At 42.4% G+C, this 17,244-nt stretch overlaps 2 protein-coding genes across 4 annotated transcripts in view; both read left to right on the forward strand.

Moving 5' to 3' along the window:
* Positions 1-4,602: 4,602 nt before the first annotated feature.
* Positions 4,603-17,244, forward strand: part of MRPS6 (mitochondrial ribosomal protein S6) — a 67,876-nt gene continuing 55,234 nt past the window's right edge. The window contains exon 1 of one of the 2 annotated variants that reach the window (XM_086675910.1): positions 4,603-4,749. In XM_086675910.1, coding sequence (XP_086532036.1) covers positions 4,708-4,749 — 42 coding nt within the window. In that variant the 5' untranslated portion in view covers positions 4,603-4,707. Of the gene's footprint in view, positions 4,750-5,063; positions 5,198-17,244 lie in introns of those variants that run through there. The other variant, XM_086675909.1, reaches the window with a different exon arrangement.
* SLC5A3 (solute carrier family 5 member 3) overlaps positions 4,729-17,244 on the forward strand; it is a 30,602-nt gene continuing 18,086 nt past the window's right edge. Inside the window, exon 1 of one of the 2 annotated variants that reach the window (XM_086675908.1) lies at positions 4,729-4,749. The gene's annotated coding sequence lies outside the window, so the exon portion shown is untranslated. Of the gene's footprint in view, positions 4,750-5,058; positions 5,198-17,244 lie in introns of those variants that run through there. The other variant, XM_086675906.1, reaches the window with a different exon arrangement.

Below are 17,244 nucleotides of genomic sequence, written 5' to 3' on the forward strand. Positions count from 1 at the left end.
TCTCTCAAAAATAAACATTTGTTTCTTTTTAAAGAAACGCCAGTGAGTTCACTAGTAAGACATTAAACATGAAACAAGTTTGAAATGTGACTTGGGTCTGGGCCATCAGCTGAGGAACAAAGATAGACGCTGAGCTGTCAGGCAGAGAAATGGCGGCGTCCTTTCCTCAGGGAGAAGATGATAGGCTGAGGAGAGTGATGACTGACAGCTTAAAATATGACTTGGCTGGACTGTGGGATTATTTTCTCCATTAATTGAACACATGCACATTTCTTCACTTTTTGAGAGTTGTCTTTAGGTGAAGGAGGCCTGTCTTTGACATATCTTTGAGAATTAACGACCTTGTGTGAGCTCAAGGTAAAGCCTTATTATACAGTAATATAAAATAAGAAGGTAAAAAAATATGATTAAACTGCCCCAGGGCATATGCTGAAGTTACTTTGTAGAAATAGGGTTGGATTTCAACTTCTGTCCTTATTTCTTCTTTTCTATTGTCTCTCATAAAGCCTTACTTGAAGATGAATCAAGATGTCTGGTTAACCAAATCTTAAATCCATACCATATAAAATGTTTGGGAGACGCTATGTGGCGGAATAATTTTTTTCTTGTATAACTGAAGTTTTGGATTCTTTCACTAATATCACTCACCTCATTGCCCCTTTCTCCCAGCTCCTGGCTATCAGAATCTCTGCTTCTATGAGTTCGACTATTTCAGATGCCTCATGTAAGTGATACGTAGCATTTGCCTTTTTGTGTCCGTATTTGTCCTTCAGTTTCACCCGCGTTATCTCAAATGGCAAGATTTGCTTCTTTTTTAAGTCTGACTACTATTCCATTGTACCCCATTTTCTTTATCTGCTCACAGACATTTAGGTTACTTTGATGGCTCAGTTAATGCGAATAATGCTGCAATGAACATAGGAGTACAGGTATCTCTTCAAGGTCTGATTTTAATTCCTTTATTTATTAAAAAAATTTTTTTAATGTTTATTTATTTTTGAGAGAGAGACAGAGAGCGCAAATGGGGGGAGGGACAGAGAGAGAGGGAGACAGAATTTGAAGCAGGTTCCAGGCTCTGAGCTGTCAGCACAGAGCCCAACGCAGGGCTCAAATCCATGGACTGGACCATGAGATCATGACCTGAGCCAAAGTTGGACATTCACCCGACTGAGCCACCCAGGCGGCTCTCAATTCCTTTATATATAAAACCAGAAGAGGGATTGCTGGATCATATGGGAGTTCTGTCTTTGATTTCTTGAGGAGTCTCCATACTGTTTTCCATAGTGGCTGCACCAATTTATATCTCCACCAACAACGTAGAAGGGTTTCCTTTTTTCCACATCCTCGCCAACACCTGATAACTCCTGACACCATTCTAACAGGTGTGAGGTGATAGGTCATTGTAGTTTTGATCTGCATTTCCCAGATGATTAGTGATATTGAGTACATTTTCACATACCTGGTGGTCCTCCTTTCTTCGTCCATTTTTAAACCAGGTAATTATTTTTGTTTGTTGCTGTTTTTGTTATTGACTTGTATGAGCTCCTTATATGTTTTGGATATTAACCCCTTATCAGACATATAGTTTGCAAATATTTTCTCCCAATCTGTAGGTTGCCTTATCATTCTGTTGATTATTTCCTTCGCTGTGCAGAAGCTTTACAATATCATGTAGTCCCATTTGTCTATTTTGCATTTGTTGCCTGTGCTCTTGGTGTCATGCAAAATATCATTACCAGGGCCAACATCAAGAAGTTTTTTTCAAGGAGTTTTATGGTTGCAGGTCTCATATTTAAGACTTTAGTCTATCTTGAGTTGATTCTTGAGTGTGGTATAAGATAAGGGTCTGATTTCATTCTTTTGCATGTAGATATCCAATTTTCCCAAAGCCATATATTAAAAAGACTGTCTTGGGGCACCTGGATGGCTCAGTCAGTTAAGTGTCCGACTTCGGATTACAACTCAGGTCATGATCTCACGGGTTCATGGGATTGAGCCTCGTGTTGGGCTCTGTGCTGACAGTGTGGAGCCTGCTTGGGATTCTCTCATTCTCTCTCTCTCTGCCTGTCCCCCTCTCATGCTCTCTGTCTCAAGATAAATAAACTTAAAAATAAAATAAAATAAAATAAAAAGACTGTCTTTTTTCCATTGTGTATTCTTAGGTCCTTGTAAAAATCAGATGACCATTGGTTGACCATATATGTGTGTTTATTTCTGGGTTCTCTATTCTGTTTGGTCTATATGTCTGTTTTTATGCCAGTATCCTACTGTTTTAATTACTATAGCTTTGTAACATAGTTTGAAATTAGGATGTATGATGCCTTCCACCTTTGTTCTTCTTGTTCAGATTTGCTTTCACTATTCTCTTGTGGTTCCATATGAATTTAAAATTTTTTTTTCCCATTTCTCTAAAAATTATCATTGGGCTTTGCTAGGGATTGCACTAAATCTGTAAATCACTTTGGGTAGTCTGGGCTTTTTAACATTACCTCTTCTAATCCATGAACATGGATATCTTTTCATCTGTGGCTGCTTCAATTTCTTTCATCAGTGTTTTATAGTTTTAGCGTACAGATTTTTTATCTTCTTGGTTAAGCTTATTCCTAAGTACCAGAGTAATTTTAATACATTAACTACTACAGTGATATTTTATAACTCTAAATGCTGACTTACATACATAGTACAAAACTCAAAGAATCTTTTGGTGAATTTAAATTTGTACTTATAACAGGAAGACACTAAATTTGCATCAGCTTTCCTTGGGATTTTATCATTTTATAATGAACCCATGAGCATTCTGGTGCTGTGCTTTAAAAAAGAAGAAGTTGAAGGGGGCAAATCAGGGCAGCTTGCCCTTCCTCTTCTTCTCAGAAGAAATGGAGTGAGCCTGTGGGCAGCCACCAGATCGGGAAGGCTGGGGGTGCTGTGTTGAGGCATTATGTAACCAGGCTAATTTCCTTATGCCAATTGACCCCCCTCACTCATCCCTGGGTATTAGCTAGGAAAAACTATGGAGCTTCCAAGAGGAAATACTGAAAGCTGAAGTCAACTGGTGGTAGTGCCCTGGCCTTTGGCTTGGCATATTACTTTGGGGTCTGTGTTTTCTCATTCCCAAAATGGGATATGTGGCTGATAACAGGAGGGACACCTGAAGTAGGGACCATCTTGGAACACCTGTATCTCACTTCTAGAGGTTCAAAAATTCTTTGCTTTCTTCTGTAATTTATTTATAATATTCTTTTTTTTTTTTTTTAACCAAAAGTGAAATTAGTCAGCACTAACCAGGTAATTTGTATTAATGCCTGTGTAGTTTTTCTTTGGAAGAATACAGATTGTGGAGAAGCGCAAGAATAGAAAATGTTAAAACCCAAATATCACAGAGTAGGCGTGTTCAAATCATCTTTATCTTTGGTGGGAGCTGGGAGGTAAGCTACGGGAAATACTAAGGTCTCTGGATAAGGTGACAAAGGGACTCTAAGTTTACATGGGAATACCTGGTAAATAATATTATTATTAGCACCTTAGTCTGTGTGGTAGGAGACAGGCAGAGGCTGGACTAAGTATGGGCTCAGCCTTCCTATGTGGATCCAAATTTTCTCTATTACTGTTTGACCTGGGCCTAGTTACATAACCTTTGCGCGCCTGTATCTTTGAATCCCTAAAGTGGGAGTTAATAATAGTACGTGCCTCATAAAGCAAGAATTCTTGGAGAGGCATGTAAAAACCTTAGCGTGGTGCCTGACACACAGTAAGTGCTCAGTAAGTTTTACCTCGTATCATTAAAGCACTTTGAAGGCAAACATTTCACCTACAGGCCCTTTTAATGGGACAAGCATGGGCAGGGGTGACAATGGCCGCACGCTCATTCTAAGCGTGGCGCTCTAAGGAGTGGCGCTGGAGAAAACGCACTTTATACAATGCCTGCCAGGGAAAGTACAGCCAATGGTTGGAGGGAAAGGTGAGCCCTGCGTGCCTGTTTTGGGGGTAAAGGGAATGCACCACGAGACTCTCCTCCCTCCAGAGCACGCTCAGGCTCCCAGACGGTTACTAAACGGCTTTCCAAGTTCTCAGCTGGTCCTCTAAATGAACACTGAGCAAACATTTAAAGAATATCGGTTTGAGCCAAAGTATTAGTCTGCCCTTGGCAACAACACGTGGGTCAGACCGGGCTCACACAACAACAGATGCCTGTGTCGCGCCTCACTTTGTCTGTGCAGGCATCGTTGTCAGCGGTTTACGTGCATCAGCTCACTCAAAGGCATCGCCGTCCTGGGAAGTAGGTGCCCTTCACATCCCCTTTCCGCAGCAGCCTGCCAAGGTCAGGCTGCCGGCGAGGAATGGGCCTGACCCGACCCCGCGCGCAGCGGCTCACGTTCTGCGCCTTGCGCCCACCTCGCAGGGGAAGGGACCCGGGAATCCGCGCCTGCAGCCGCGTGAGGTCGGCTGTGGGCAGGGGGCGCGAGGGGCAGGGTGCACCAAGCATTCCCTGCGCGCAGAACCGTAGTCCTTGGCCGGAACGTTCTGGAACTCCCCTGCGCAACCAGAGGTGGGGAGAGCCCAGGTCCAGCCGCGACCCCGCCCGGAGCAGCGTGGACGCCTAAAAGGTCCCCCGCGCCGAGAAGTCGCGGGAGAGGGGCGCGCGCACGGACGAGACCGCACTGTTTAGCGCACGCGCACACGAGGGCGCACGCTCGCCCGCCGCCCAGGATGAGACGGAAGGCATGGAAAGTTCCAGCTGGTTCGAGAACCGTAGGTAGCTGGAACGGCGGCGGCAGGGTCGGAGGCGGAGTGCGGCCCGTACTGGCCCCTCCTGGCTGGGCTCGCGGAGCCGCCCCCACGCGGGGGCTACGGGGCCGGGGGGTCCCGGCGGGGATGGCGAGCCTGGGGGGAAAGAGACTGTCGAGGGGGCGCGGCGCGGCCGCCTTAAGGAGGGGGCGGGGCGGGCGTGCGAGGGGGGCGGGGCGCGCCGAGGGGGCGTGGCGGGCCGTCTGCGCAGCTGCCAGAGCCTTAAAGCCCGGGCTCGCGCGGCCGGAGCGTGCTTTCGCCGCCCGGGAGCCTTCCGGCCCAGCAGTCCGTCAGGCCCCCGCGGTTCCCTCCCCTCCTGCGTCCCGTGAACCGGCTCGGTCCGGAGCCGCGCGCGGAGCGTTCGGGTATGCCCCGCTACGAGCTGGCTTTGATCCTGAAAGCCATGCAGCGGGTAAGTGACCTTCCCCCCCCCCCCAGAGCCCGCCTTCCCGCGCGGGCGCCCCCCCAACCCCCAGCCGCTAGGCCGTCGCCCCCCGCCCTCCCCGCGCGGCCGGGGGGAGGCCGGGGCCGCGGGCGGGCTGCGGGCGGCGGGCGTCCGCGCTGAGGGGGCGCGCGTGGGCCGGCCGGCGCGGCGAGGCCCGGCCCCGTGCGCGCGGGAGGCGGGGGTGTGCCCGCGCGGGAGCGCGGCCGCGGGAGGGTGTGCCTCGCACGCGGCCGGCCGGCGGGGCGGGCGGGGGGCGGGGCGGCCGCGGGAGTCCCTGGAAGGTCCGCGGGAGGACACGCGCGAGCGTCCGGCCCCGCTCCCGTCGTCGCGAAGCTGCCTCGTCGCCGGTCCCGCCGCCGCCGCCGCCCGCTCCGCCTCCACACTAGCGCCCGCCGGCCGCCCCGGAGCCGTCCGCGCTCAATAAAACGTCCTCCACAGCGTGTTTGTGCAGTTATCTGGACCACGGGCGTTTGTAACCGGTCTCACGTTAAAAAAATCTTTGACTTTTCTTTTTCTGACTTCAGCGAAAATCCTGCTCCGGGTGCCCTTAGCCCGGTTTCATTCATCCAAGTTGTGGCCTTTTTTGCGCCTTCCGGAAGAAATTTTTTCTCCCCCTGCTTTTGATTGCTCTTGAGGTAGGGAATTTCAGGTCTGGAGGGATGCTAAGCGAACCTGCAGCCCGTTCATTGCAAGTGATGGTGTGGCCGAGGACAGGGCCCCGCGGCCGGAAGGCAGCTCTTCGTCCTCTGTTCTGGGTCAGGTACTCCACCAGCCTTCGCCGAAATCCCCATTCTTCCCGTGAATTCGGTAACGTAGAGTGTGGTGTGTGCCCCCCACCCCCACCCCCAAGCCCAGGTATAATAAAAAAAAAAAATAATAAAACCTGTATCACGTCTGAACTTGGGAAGCAGAGCTGTCTACAGCTAGATAATCACGCTCTGGGTCAATTTTGAGGAGTATTCAATGAAGTTTGGTTCAACTTACTTAAGGCTGGGATCATGGTCCAACCTCTGTAGAAAAACTGGCAGTCAGGGAGCGGTAGGAAGTTGTTACAGTCTTGGCACACTATGAAGTGGGAAAGGACACCAGTGCCTCTTGATCAGGTCCGGAGAGTCTGGTCAGGCATGCCATTGTGTCCCCAACTTCGTTCTATCAGAATTTGGAAGAAGATAGGATTGTGTTGTTTAACCTCTGGAGTATCTCCCCCCAACCCCGGGTCTTCTGTCTCCATGCTGAGATATTATGCCTAAAGAGAAGAGGAAAGAGGGATGACAAAAAGCACATTTTTTTAAAAGGAAACGTTTTTAATTATGTAGAAATTGGTTAGGCCCTGCCCTTTAATCTGTGCTGAGGCGATGCCGTAGAGCTTGGGAAAGTGTTTTATTGACATTTATTTTACCTCGTTTTGGGACCAAACAGGTGATCGCTAAAGAGTCCGAGTATAGACCTAATGTTTGTTCATTCCATAAACCTTTGAAATGAAAACGCTGCACTTTGTCTTTAGCATAGCTGCCAAGTACGTTGGGTAGTTCACATGGCTCCAAGTAGATTAGTTAAATGTTTTGCCTTTGCCATGTTCTATGTATTTTTTTGTGTTCTGTTTTTTGTATGCTCCTGTATGTGGCGCAAACATTTTTTACTTTAGTGCTAGTTTGGGGAAAATAATTCAATAGTTTCTTTGAAATTCAAGGGGGTGGGGCGACCCACTAGCAGATAATCAAGGTGAACTCCTCCCTGGAGGAGGAGGCCTCCGTGGCCTCTGATAGGACATTGTAACAGTGGTGAAGTTGTATTGAATTCCTTGACCTGAATAAAAGTAAGATTAAACAATAGCAAAAACACCTTTTCCCCCCCCCATAAAACTAGTTTTGGAGGAGGTTGTGAATGTGTAACAAACAGACTTCTGGTTTTGGACAGTTTTGTTTTCAGTTTAGGAATTGGATTCTAAAATAGCATCGATGCTTGGGAAAATGAATGAAAAAGTGAACATTAGGTATGTAATGCAAAATGCCACTTGTGAGCTTGAACACCTTTGGCAGGCCTGGGAAACCTCCGTTCCAGTCTGTGGCAGTTTGTTTCTGCTGCAGGAAGCCTCTTGTAACTTCTCAATTCCAAGTTGCATATTTTTCATATTTTTAGATTCTGAAACCCCCTCTAATGGTGATGGTTTATTTCCCCCCCCCCCCCCATCTCCCACAACCAACCGTTTATGTGTCTTGGAATTGAGGAAATGGGTTTATGTTGACAGTTCTTAACAGGAGACATGGAAGTTGAGACTGTGTTTTTTCCAGCTTTTTGTTTTTTGGATTCCCAGAGAGGTCTTCCTCTTTGTTTCTTTTTTGTGGTACTCTGGAAGCCTGAAGAGCATTCCTAGTCTCTTTGGAGTATGTTACTCTCCCCTCCCCTATTTTATTTCCTTTGACTCCTAGCTGGGCTCCTTAAAAATGAGCAAACAAGAACTTTTAAAATTAAAACACACGATACCGTGTTTAGGCTCAGCATCTCGTGTAGCGGAGACCCAGTGCACTGTAGTACAGTCACTTGTGGGAGTTTCCGTTGACAGATTTCAGGGTGTAGCATACAGCACGAGTCCTTATTCAGCTATACAATTTTGTGTTGATCAGTCCCTTAGAATGTCCAGTGCTGTGTTCTTTCTCAGTTTGCAACTGGAAGTTAAAGGAGTCTGTTTTTGTTGCATTTCCCAGTTTATACATTCATGAATGTGGTTAGTTACCAGTCCTTCCAAGACCAAATTTATTTGGCAGGTGCCATTTAGCTTGAAGTTTGTTTTAATGTGTGTATATAAAAAAAAGTGGTCATATTTTTGTTTCTCCCCGACTTTTAATTTAGCATGAAAAGTAGGTGAAAGTGTGGCTAAATTCTGAAATTAGAAATGGTAAAGGAATGGATGTTGTGAAACCAGGCCTTTAAAGGTGATGACTAAAGCCATTTGAAAAGACGGTTGGTTGCTTAGATCATTCTTATATTATATTTATAGAAGGGTTTCCAGAATAAAAAGATTGGAATCTTGATATACCTATATCAGGTAGCATCGGAGTTTTCTGACGACTGAGAAACTACCTACCTGTGAGATGGAGAGTTCGTTCTTCACCTCCACCTTGTCCTCTTGCAGTGGGAACACTCAAGTAGAGAGAGGAGGGGTGATGCATTTCGGGTGAGGTCTGACACTGACTCCTGAGGACCTTTCTCTGGCGAGTTTGAGAAAATGGCTGATGTCCTTTCATTTCACCTTGAAATTAGATTTTAAAGATTGGTATTTAATTTCAGGCGGAAGACAGCTGCCAATATGTGAATGATAAAGCCACGTGCTGTGTAAGAAAAGCCTAGGAAAAGCTGTGTAAATTGTATAAAATTTTTACTTTTAGGATGGGTTCAGGAAGAAGAATTTTGAGATGAAAAAATCTATGCAGAACATTTATATTCTGTGGTTGCTTTGCTTAGGAAGTTTTTTTTTTTTTTAAGTTTAGGAACATTTTAATTGTCATGTGTTAGTATGTCTCTCAGAGTTGGCATGTTTAAAGTTGTGAAAACCCTGAGCAAATATCTTTTCCTGAAGTTTTCCCATGGCTACTCAGGAATTTTTACATGAAGAATTAAAGATTAGTGGTTTAAATAATAACTAGTTTAATTGCTAAATGAATGCACATGTGTACAACAAAATAGTGTTTATTTATCTTGTATGTACTTTTCTACTAGGAATAAAATAGCAGAGAGCTACTTTGGAAATCTTGAGTTCTTTTCCATTAAAACAGATTTCACTGGTCATTTTATGTTTAATACTCTCATTTTAAATTTCATTGGAAAGCAGATTATATTTTAAATTTTAAAATCAGTCATTGAAATAGTTCTTTGCAAAGAGTTTTATGTTGTAATCTGAGTTTAACTTACAACCTGGGTTTTACAAGTTTAGAAATAGAAGTGTAGTGATATTCCAATCCTTGAATATTTCTACAATTTCTGTAATTCCTATAGAAAGCAGTAGGCTTTCTGATTGTGCGGTGAAGAGTCTTCTATTTTTCTTTACTAAAGCCTTTTTGATGAGAAAAACTGGCAACAGTTTTGTGTTTGTTCTAGAGTTGTTTCCACCATAGAATCCTCTGAAAGTAATATCTACAGAATGTTTGCATTTGAGATCCCTTTTGGAGACATAAAGTGCTAATGATAATGAACTCAAGTATGGGACTGGCCAAACCTAGGTCATTGCAGCTTGGCTTGTTGGCAACATTTGATGATGAGGAAATAGTGACATTTCTGCTCTCAGGTGGTGGCAGACAAAAGTTCAAAAGGAAACCTCTTTGTTCTAGCTGTCAGCTGGAGAAGTTAGTCTTTTTCTTTTGGGCCCTCCTTGAACAGCTTAGCTTGTATCTTTAATAATCACCCTTTGTGTTTTGTCTGCTTGAAACCAGACAACTGAAAATAGTTCTCCAGTAATGAAAGACTTGAGCCTTGTGGGCAATGTTATACTCTCATTTGGTATTAAAGTTTTCTTGGGTTACAGCTCATTGCCGCAGCAAGTGATTGAAGAAGGAGTCCTGTTCCTGCCCCTGAGCTACAGCTAAGGTACAAGGAGTGGCTTGGGGGTAAGGAATCCTTCCTCACCAGATGTGGTTTGTATTTGTTAAGACTGCTTATCGGAAGCATTGACATTTCTGCACTAATTTTTATTTTCTTAATTGTTACTCATGACCCGCACATTCGTTGCTCATGTTTATAGGTTTTTAAAAATCTGGGAATTTATGTGCAGACTGCTATTGAATCTTCTCACCTTTAGATCACAAAATCACTTTAAAGGAAACAAAGAGTTTGAAAGCAATGAGGGACAAATTCTAAGGTAATAATTTTCATTCAGTTGCCTTTGCTGTATTTGTAGTACAAGCATAATTTTTCTGTTCCTTATAAAGAATACCTCTTCTTAGTGAAAGGCAATGTTGTTATCCAACAGGGATGTCAACACATGTTCTCTCTTAGTGGAACCAAATTTAAGGAAATCAACCAAATTTAAGGAATGTCTGGTAAGGTATTAATATATTTAAAGGAAAAACTGCCCTTAGGAGTTTGGAAAAGGACAGTTAATCCAATTCTCTTATCTTTGTTCTATGCTACAGCAGGGAGTCCGCAAACTGTGGCTCACAGGCCAGTTTAGCTGCCGCCTGTATTGTATGGTTTGTGAGCTTGGAAAGAATTTTACATTTTTAAGTAGTTGGGGAAAAAAATCAAAAGAAGGATAACTTATGATGTGAAAATTTTATGAAATTCAAATTTCAGTGTCCATAAATGTAGGTGTATTGGAACATAACCCTGTTTATTTTTTTATATTTGTTCTCACCCTTTACAGAAGAAGTTTGCTGACCCTTGGTTTAGAGTATACAAACAAAATTTCCTAGGTTCAGTATTAGCTTTACGGTGCTGTTTTCTGACATTTCTGCATCAATGCCTTCCATTTTCCTCCTCATATTTATACCTTTTACTTTCATATGGATGATTTGCCTTTTTTTGGTAACAAGCCCAGAACCCTGGCGTTTTGTGCTCTTCTGTGTGCTGGTTATATAGCCTCCTGGATGTCCCCTTGGCACTGCAAACTCAATATGGTTCAGACTTGAGTCGCCTACCCTAAAACTGGTCTAACTTACTCTGTGGCTTCTCTGTCTTCTGTCACCTGTGGCTGAGCAAATGCAACTCCTTATATTCCTGCAGTCCCAATCCCATGTAGTGTCTTCTCTGCTCAGGTTGAACCACTAATATTTCTGTCTTGATTCTTGCAGTTTCTTAGCTGGTCTCTAACACACTGCTGAGGGGAGGATAATTAATGCCTGTAGTAAATATGTTTCTTGGAGTACAAAAATAGTTCTTGAGATGCTGTAAGACAGTCAAATTCAGATTCAGTTGAGATTCATTTTTAACTAGGAGATAATACAAAGCATTGTATAGTGGTGGCTTTCTGACTACTTCATTGTCTTTCTGTAATAGTTGATTGTGTCAACACTTGCCAAATTCCAGCACACCTCTCTTTTTCAGAGACATTCAGAATGAAGTCTGGCATCTAAGGCCACCTGTGATAGAATGCCCAACTTTTTTGTTTTTAGACTTCATATCAATTTCTTTCATTCCCCTTTCCATATATTAAGTACACAGACCTGTTGTAGATCTCCATAAATACCATTACGTTTCATTTTCTTTGGTGCCTGTGTCATCCTGCTTTTCTTGGAATGCCCTCCCTTTCCATATTACCCGTGATATACATGAAAACTTGCCTCAAATTCATTTTCACTCCGTTAGTACATTAAAAAAATATTGAGGGCCTGCACTGTTGTGGGAGTATAGACTGTAATTTTTCCTTTGGATTTGCATGGTGTTTTCCTGTGTCTTATCACATGGATCACTTTCTACTGCATATTGTAGTTAATTGGTGAATGTTTATCTTCTTTGCTAGATTACAAATTCTTGAGAGTCCAGCCTGTTTCATTTCTATCCTCTCCGCTCCTCTGCACTGCACATGTCTGTGTTCACTTAGCTACCTTATGGGATTCCTACTCTCATCTCTGAAACAGTTTTGGGTGATAGCATGCTGACCTCTTGTGTTAGTGAATTGCTTTCAAGTCAGTGCACTTGGCTTGCACTGGGCAAGATAATATGCCTACCAGAAGTGGTGTTCGTTTTCAAGACTATTTGATGGCAGGTAATCTTGTTTTTATAATAATTAAATATCACGTAAACTGATAAAATGAGTGCAAAACTTTTTTTTTTCCCGAAAACCAAGTTGGATTCTTTGGAAAGACTTGATAAAGGTGAGTTCCTAAAATAATGGCTGTAGAATTAGATATGGCCGTAGTAACTAAAAGTTTGGGAGGAAGAACATTAGTCCCAAAGGATTCTGTGTGCTTTCCACTTTAATGAAACTGAAAATGGAAATTGTAGATGATGCATTAATAGGTGTGGTTTAGATCAAGCAGAAGGAACTTCAATCAGCAAGGCGCTCCTCCTCATCGATCCCATTCTCCAAGTGCTTTGACCCCATATTAAGATTGGCAAATGAATGTACATTTATGTGTTAAACTTAAATAAAATGTTTAAGGTACGTATGTATGATATTTTGACTTCCTGCTTTAGCGTTAATCCCCTTTTTTTTTTTTTTAACCTGTTACGTTTGGATATGATTGGGATATGAAAGCTTCTGCTTCAGTAAGTGTTCTGATTTTTGTTTTCTAAATGATTAGAAGAACATAAGACCCTCAATGAAGATACTGGTTGTATTATGTCGAAATAAACAAAGAACTGGCACGGGGATACTAGAAAGAGCTAGAGACAGATCGACCTGGTTTTGGTTCCTGGCACCTATCTCCTAGGAATCTTAACCTTTCTGGATCTTCATTTCCTCGCTGTAAAATGGGAGTAATCTCTAAGTTGGAGAGTCTGAAGATAAAGTGGTAACATGACCTTGGAGGTAATAGGTGTTCAGTATGTCGCTGAAGTAGCTTTGTGATATCAGGCAAGTTATTGAACTTTTATTATGTAGTTTTTCATTATGGCCGCTTTATTGATGAGAAGACTCCAAAAGGTAAATTTTTTTATATGTAAGTTTTATCAGAATCTGACAGTCAGACCTGGAATATGGTAGTTGCTCAGTAAGTATTTGAATTTATAACATGAGTCATACTGCATAATAGCTTGCATACTAATTAAGCAAGGGCAAGCTTTTGATTCTAGGAGATGTAGCGTGTGAGTATGAGGGTTCCCACGAACTCCACCAGCTTAGAACAATCTGTCAGACTGATGTCCATCATTTATATTAACAGCTGCTGGCTTTTGCCAGGCACTGTGCACTGGGACTCCTCATAAAGAGCTACACTACTTGCATCTGGTCTTTGTGTTATCATTCCCATCCAACTTTATTATAACTAGTGCTTACTAAGACTTAGTATTTTAGGTGAGAAGTTGGGAAAAGTGACAGGGAAAATCTAAACAGAAGAATTCCTTTGGATACGCTCTTAATTATTAAGGTGACTTGAGGCAAGTGTAGGGGGAAACAGTATTTTGATTTATTCAGTGAGTATTCGATTGCTAATGTGACCAAATTGCTAAAGCTGTAAGGGTGAACTCTTCGGTACGAAAAACAGATGGAGCAGATAGATGATAGCCCAGTTGATTTCTCACACTCCATGGTATTTTCAGTTAGTATTCTATTTTTCATTTCTGATGCAGCATTGTATTATAAAACTAAATATTTCATTTTAATTGGTGATTTTAAGAGATTTGTTCCATTCCTGTTGGTACAGATTTTACTTTTATGAAAGAATTAAAACTATTTTACAGCACATGCTGCTGGAATGTATATATTTATTTTATTAATACGCTTTTATTTATTTTTTTTAGTAATTGTTTTGTAAGCCAGGAATACTCGTGATCTAACGAGTCCAAGATAAGATCTTCTACAAGAGAATGTGCATTTTTTTTGATGTTTACTTAACTGTCAATCTTTTAAATCCAACTTCATTTCAGACTTAATTTGTGACTTTGTACCTGATTATTTTATTTTGCTGAAGTTGCATAATGGGATTGGGGATGGTATGAGGTATTGGGCACCATTTGAAGCACACTTGAGAAATGTGTATATGTGAGTCTATAACGGAAGAAACCAGACTGTGACCAAGAGGAATAGCAATGCTGGTAACTTAAGTCCTTTTCATTCTGTTTGGGAGCCGGCAATGTGAATGTAAATGTATTCGTGAGTTAATAAAAGCTACTTAACAAAGTTGCCTGAGGAATAGCCAGGATGTGTGTTGGATTCTTTTAACTATTGTGTTTTAAAACCGGGTAAGTATGAACTGTCGTCCTCGGTTTAGATTATATTTTGCCCTAGTTCGGAGTGTCTCAACTCAAGACTGCAAAGGGTTGGGAGGGCCTGTGGCAAAATGGAAGGGCTGCTGGGTGGAGGAGATTGTGTGTCCTGGTAGGGACGGTGCTTATTAACCAAGTCTGTTGCCTGGGAACGTGGGTCTGGTTTTGCCAGCTTGTCCTTTTCTGCCCTAGTGTTCGCAGCCAGAAATCCAGATTTTATAGAAAATTTGATGTTTAAGATATTGGCAGTTAACTCAAAAATATTTAAACACGATGAACCAAATGAAATCTATCTGTTGGTCAGATATGCTACCATCTTAGAATTTATGATTGAGATCATTGGCTTTAGACATTTTTTTAAAGGTGTCCCTGATGGTCTTTAGACTTCTTTTAGAATTTAGGTTTCAGAAATTGCTGCTCACATGTTGATAAACTCACTTTTTAACTGGTCATTGGTTTACGATAGGACTAACAGTTAATTACTATAAATGGCAAACATGTTTAATTCTTAAAAGTAGTACTGGTTTCTAGTTGGGGCTACTGTGTTAGGTATGCCCATTTAGGCTAAAGTGTACGTATAGACTTCAGAGACTTGCACAAGAACTGCAGTATGACTTAATGTAAATTGTCAGAAATTAGTATTTTTAGTACTACACTTTTTTTTTTTGTATTTTGTATTTTAAGCATGCATTAGTGCAGTTTGGTTTATACCTATTGTACTAAGCTGTTTGGGGTTTGCAGTACTATTTTGAGCAGACAGCTTGTCGAGAAAATGAAATTTTTTCAAGTTTGCATTAGCTTATATGACCCATGAGCCTTGGAATATAATATTACCCTGAAAAAATGTAGGTGCTCTTCCATTCACAGTTTAGAACAAGGGGATGATATAGTGTTTTTTTATTGTATTAAAAAAATTTTTTTTTATTTTTGAGGGAGCAGAGAGCGCGAGTGAGCAAGCATAAGTGGGTGAGGGGCAGAGAGAGAGAGGGAGACGCAGAATCCAAAGCAGGGTCCACGCTCTGAGCTGTCAGCACAGAGCCTGACGTGGGGCTGGAACTCAAGAACCGTGAGGTCACGACGTCAGCCGAAGTCGGATGCTGAACTGACTGAGCTACCCAGGCGCCCCTAGTATTTTTATTTTTTTAATGTGTATTTATTCTTGAGACAGAGACAGAGCATGAACAGGGGAGGGGCAGAGAGAGAGGGAGACATAGAATCCAAAACAGGCTCCAGGCTTTGAGCTGTCCGCACAGAGCCCAGTGCGGGGCTTGAACCCATGAACTGTGAGATCATGACCTGAGCCGAAGTCGGACACCCAACCAACTCAGCCACCCAGGAGCCCCAGCTAGTATTTTTATTTTTGACCAGGCTTCATGTTTCTGTAGATTGGAAGCCAAGTTATTATCTTGACTGACATTTTTTGTCTTTGTTACTTCCCCACTCTCACTTCATATACATAATAGCAAATTAAAAATCTCAGTTCCATCTCCGGTTCTTTCCTGCCTTTCTAGTCCTGCTTCTCCCCGCCCCCGCCTCCCCCCCCCCCCCATTCATTTTTACCATGATTGCAGCGTCCTGGTTAAGGCAATCCCTACCCACTTTGGGGGACATTTCAGGAGTGGTTGGTGTGGGTGAGAGCTTAAAAACAGAATTGCAAGTGAAGAGTGCGGATTTAACAAAACCTTAATCTGAACCTCCTCAACCTGGAGCCCTCAGTGCTTGGAAAACTGGCTTCGGTTGCTTCTGCCCCAGAATCCAGAAGTGCTGGTGTTATCTTCATTTGCACTTCAGTTTTTAAATGTTCTTGTTGACACCCACCCTTACTGTTAAAATGCTGGAGTTTTCGTCAAGAAATCCAAGTGCAGCTATCATATAGCCAGACTGCTGTGGAGTAGTCCAGTGTGGGAACATTCTCAGGGTGGTGATCAAGACCTTAGCTGCACTTGGATTTCAGGTGCTGAGAAGGTCCTTGACTTGGAACCCATGTGTAGCCTTTGCTTTAGTTAGATGGGTACATTATGAATATAAAATACCGTTCAGTTCTGGTTTTGATTCAGTGTTAAGGTGAGTGTTGGTGAATGAAAGGCTAAATTTGAGAGTAGGGTCTATGCCAGTTGTATGTTACATATAGAAAAGATGTACTTTTAAAAAAATCGGTTGAACCTGTTAAGTAAATGCATGATCCAGTGATACGTTGTTTTGATTCTCATTCTTTTGCTGGTATGCTATTTGCCTTCTGTTTTGTTAGCATACTTCACACAGTTGCTTTCTCATACACAGTAATTGCGGTTTTGAAAACCTTAGACACCACATTTCCATTAGGATGAGCTTAAGTCCGTAGTAGCTGTAGTAGCAGTGTCGGTCTCAGGAACCATTCTCGTATGGGCTAAGGGCCAGGAGTGCTTGCCAGGTCAGTTTAAGAAAACCAAGGTGAAGAAAAAGTCCTCCTGATAAAGTTTTTTAAATTAAATATTTTATCTGATTAGGCTGAAATAATTGGAAGCTGTAACTTAAGCATCTTCAAATTTCTGACATTCATGGAAAGCAGTTGTGATCCTATTTTTCCGGATTTTTTAGACCAGTCTCCTTTCCTATCTTTGAAATACAAGGGGAAAATCTAGCTGCATTCGTAGTCTGTAACACCATACCCCGGTTTTATGTTCACTTTTTACATTCAATTCGAGCCATGATTTCTACCAATCCTTCCAAATAGAAGTAAAGTTATCCTGTTTTGTGGTCTTACTTTTTACTTCTTGAAAATCTTATATTCCCCAACCTTTGAAGAAAATTAGAAAGTTTAAAAGTTTTCCAACCAAATGTATCTGCTTGAGGAAACATCCCGGTTTCAGGATCTTCTATTTATGCCTTGGCCTCCTGGGAGAATTAGAATCTGGTCTACAAGAAGGCTTGTGTTTATATTTTCTGGCCCTTGTTACATGGAAAAAGAAAATTTTGGCATGTGTTCCTTCTAGGAATCTTTTTTCCAGGAATATAAGACATCAAGTTGGATGAGCACAGAAAACATGAAGGTGAACCACAGAGTTGACATGGTGGATGTTCTCCTTCTGAACCTTCTGTTTGATACTCCTAGTCCTTAGTGGGTAGTTCAAGCAGGGTGTGTGTGTGTGTATTTTCTCCTTCAATACTCGGCCATCTTA

Source organism: Puma concolor, chromosome C2 (assembly GCF_028749965.1).
Source record: "Puma concolor isolate L17-30 chromosome C2, mPumCon1.1.hap2, whole genome shotgun sequence".
NCBI classification, from domain to species: domain Eukaryota; kingdom Metazoa; phylum Chordata; class Mammalia; order Carnivora; family Felidae; genus Puma; species Puma concolor.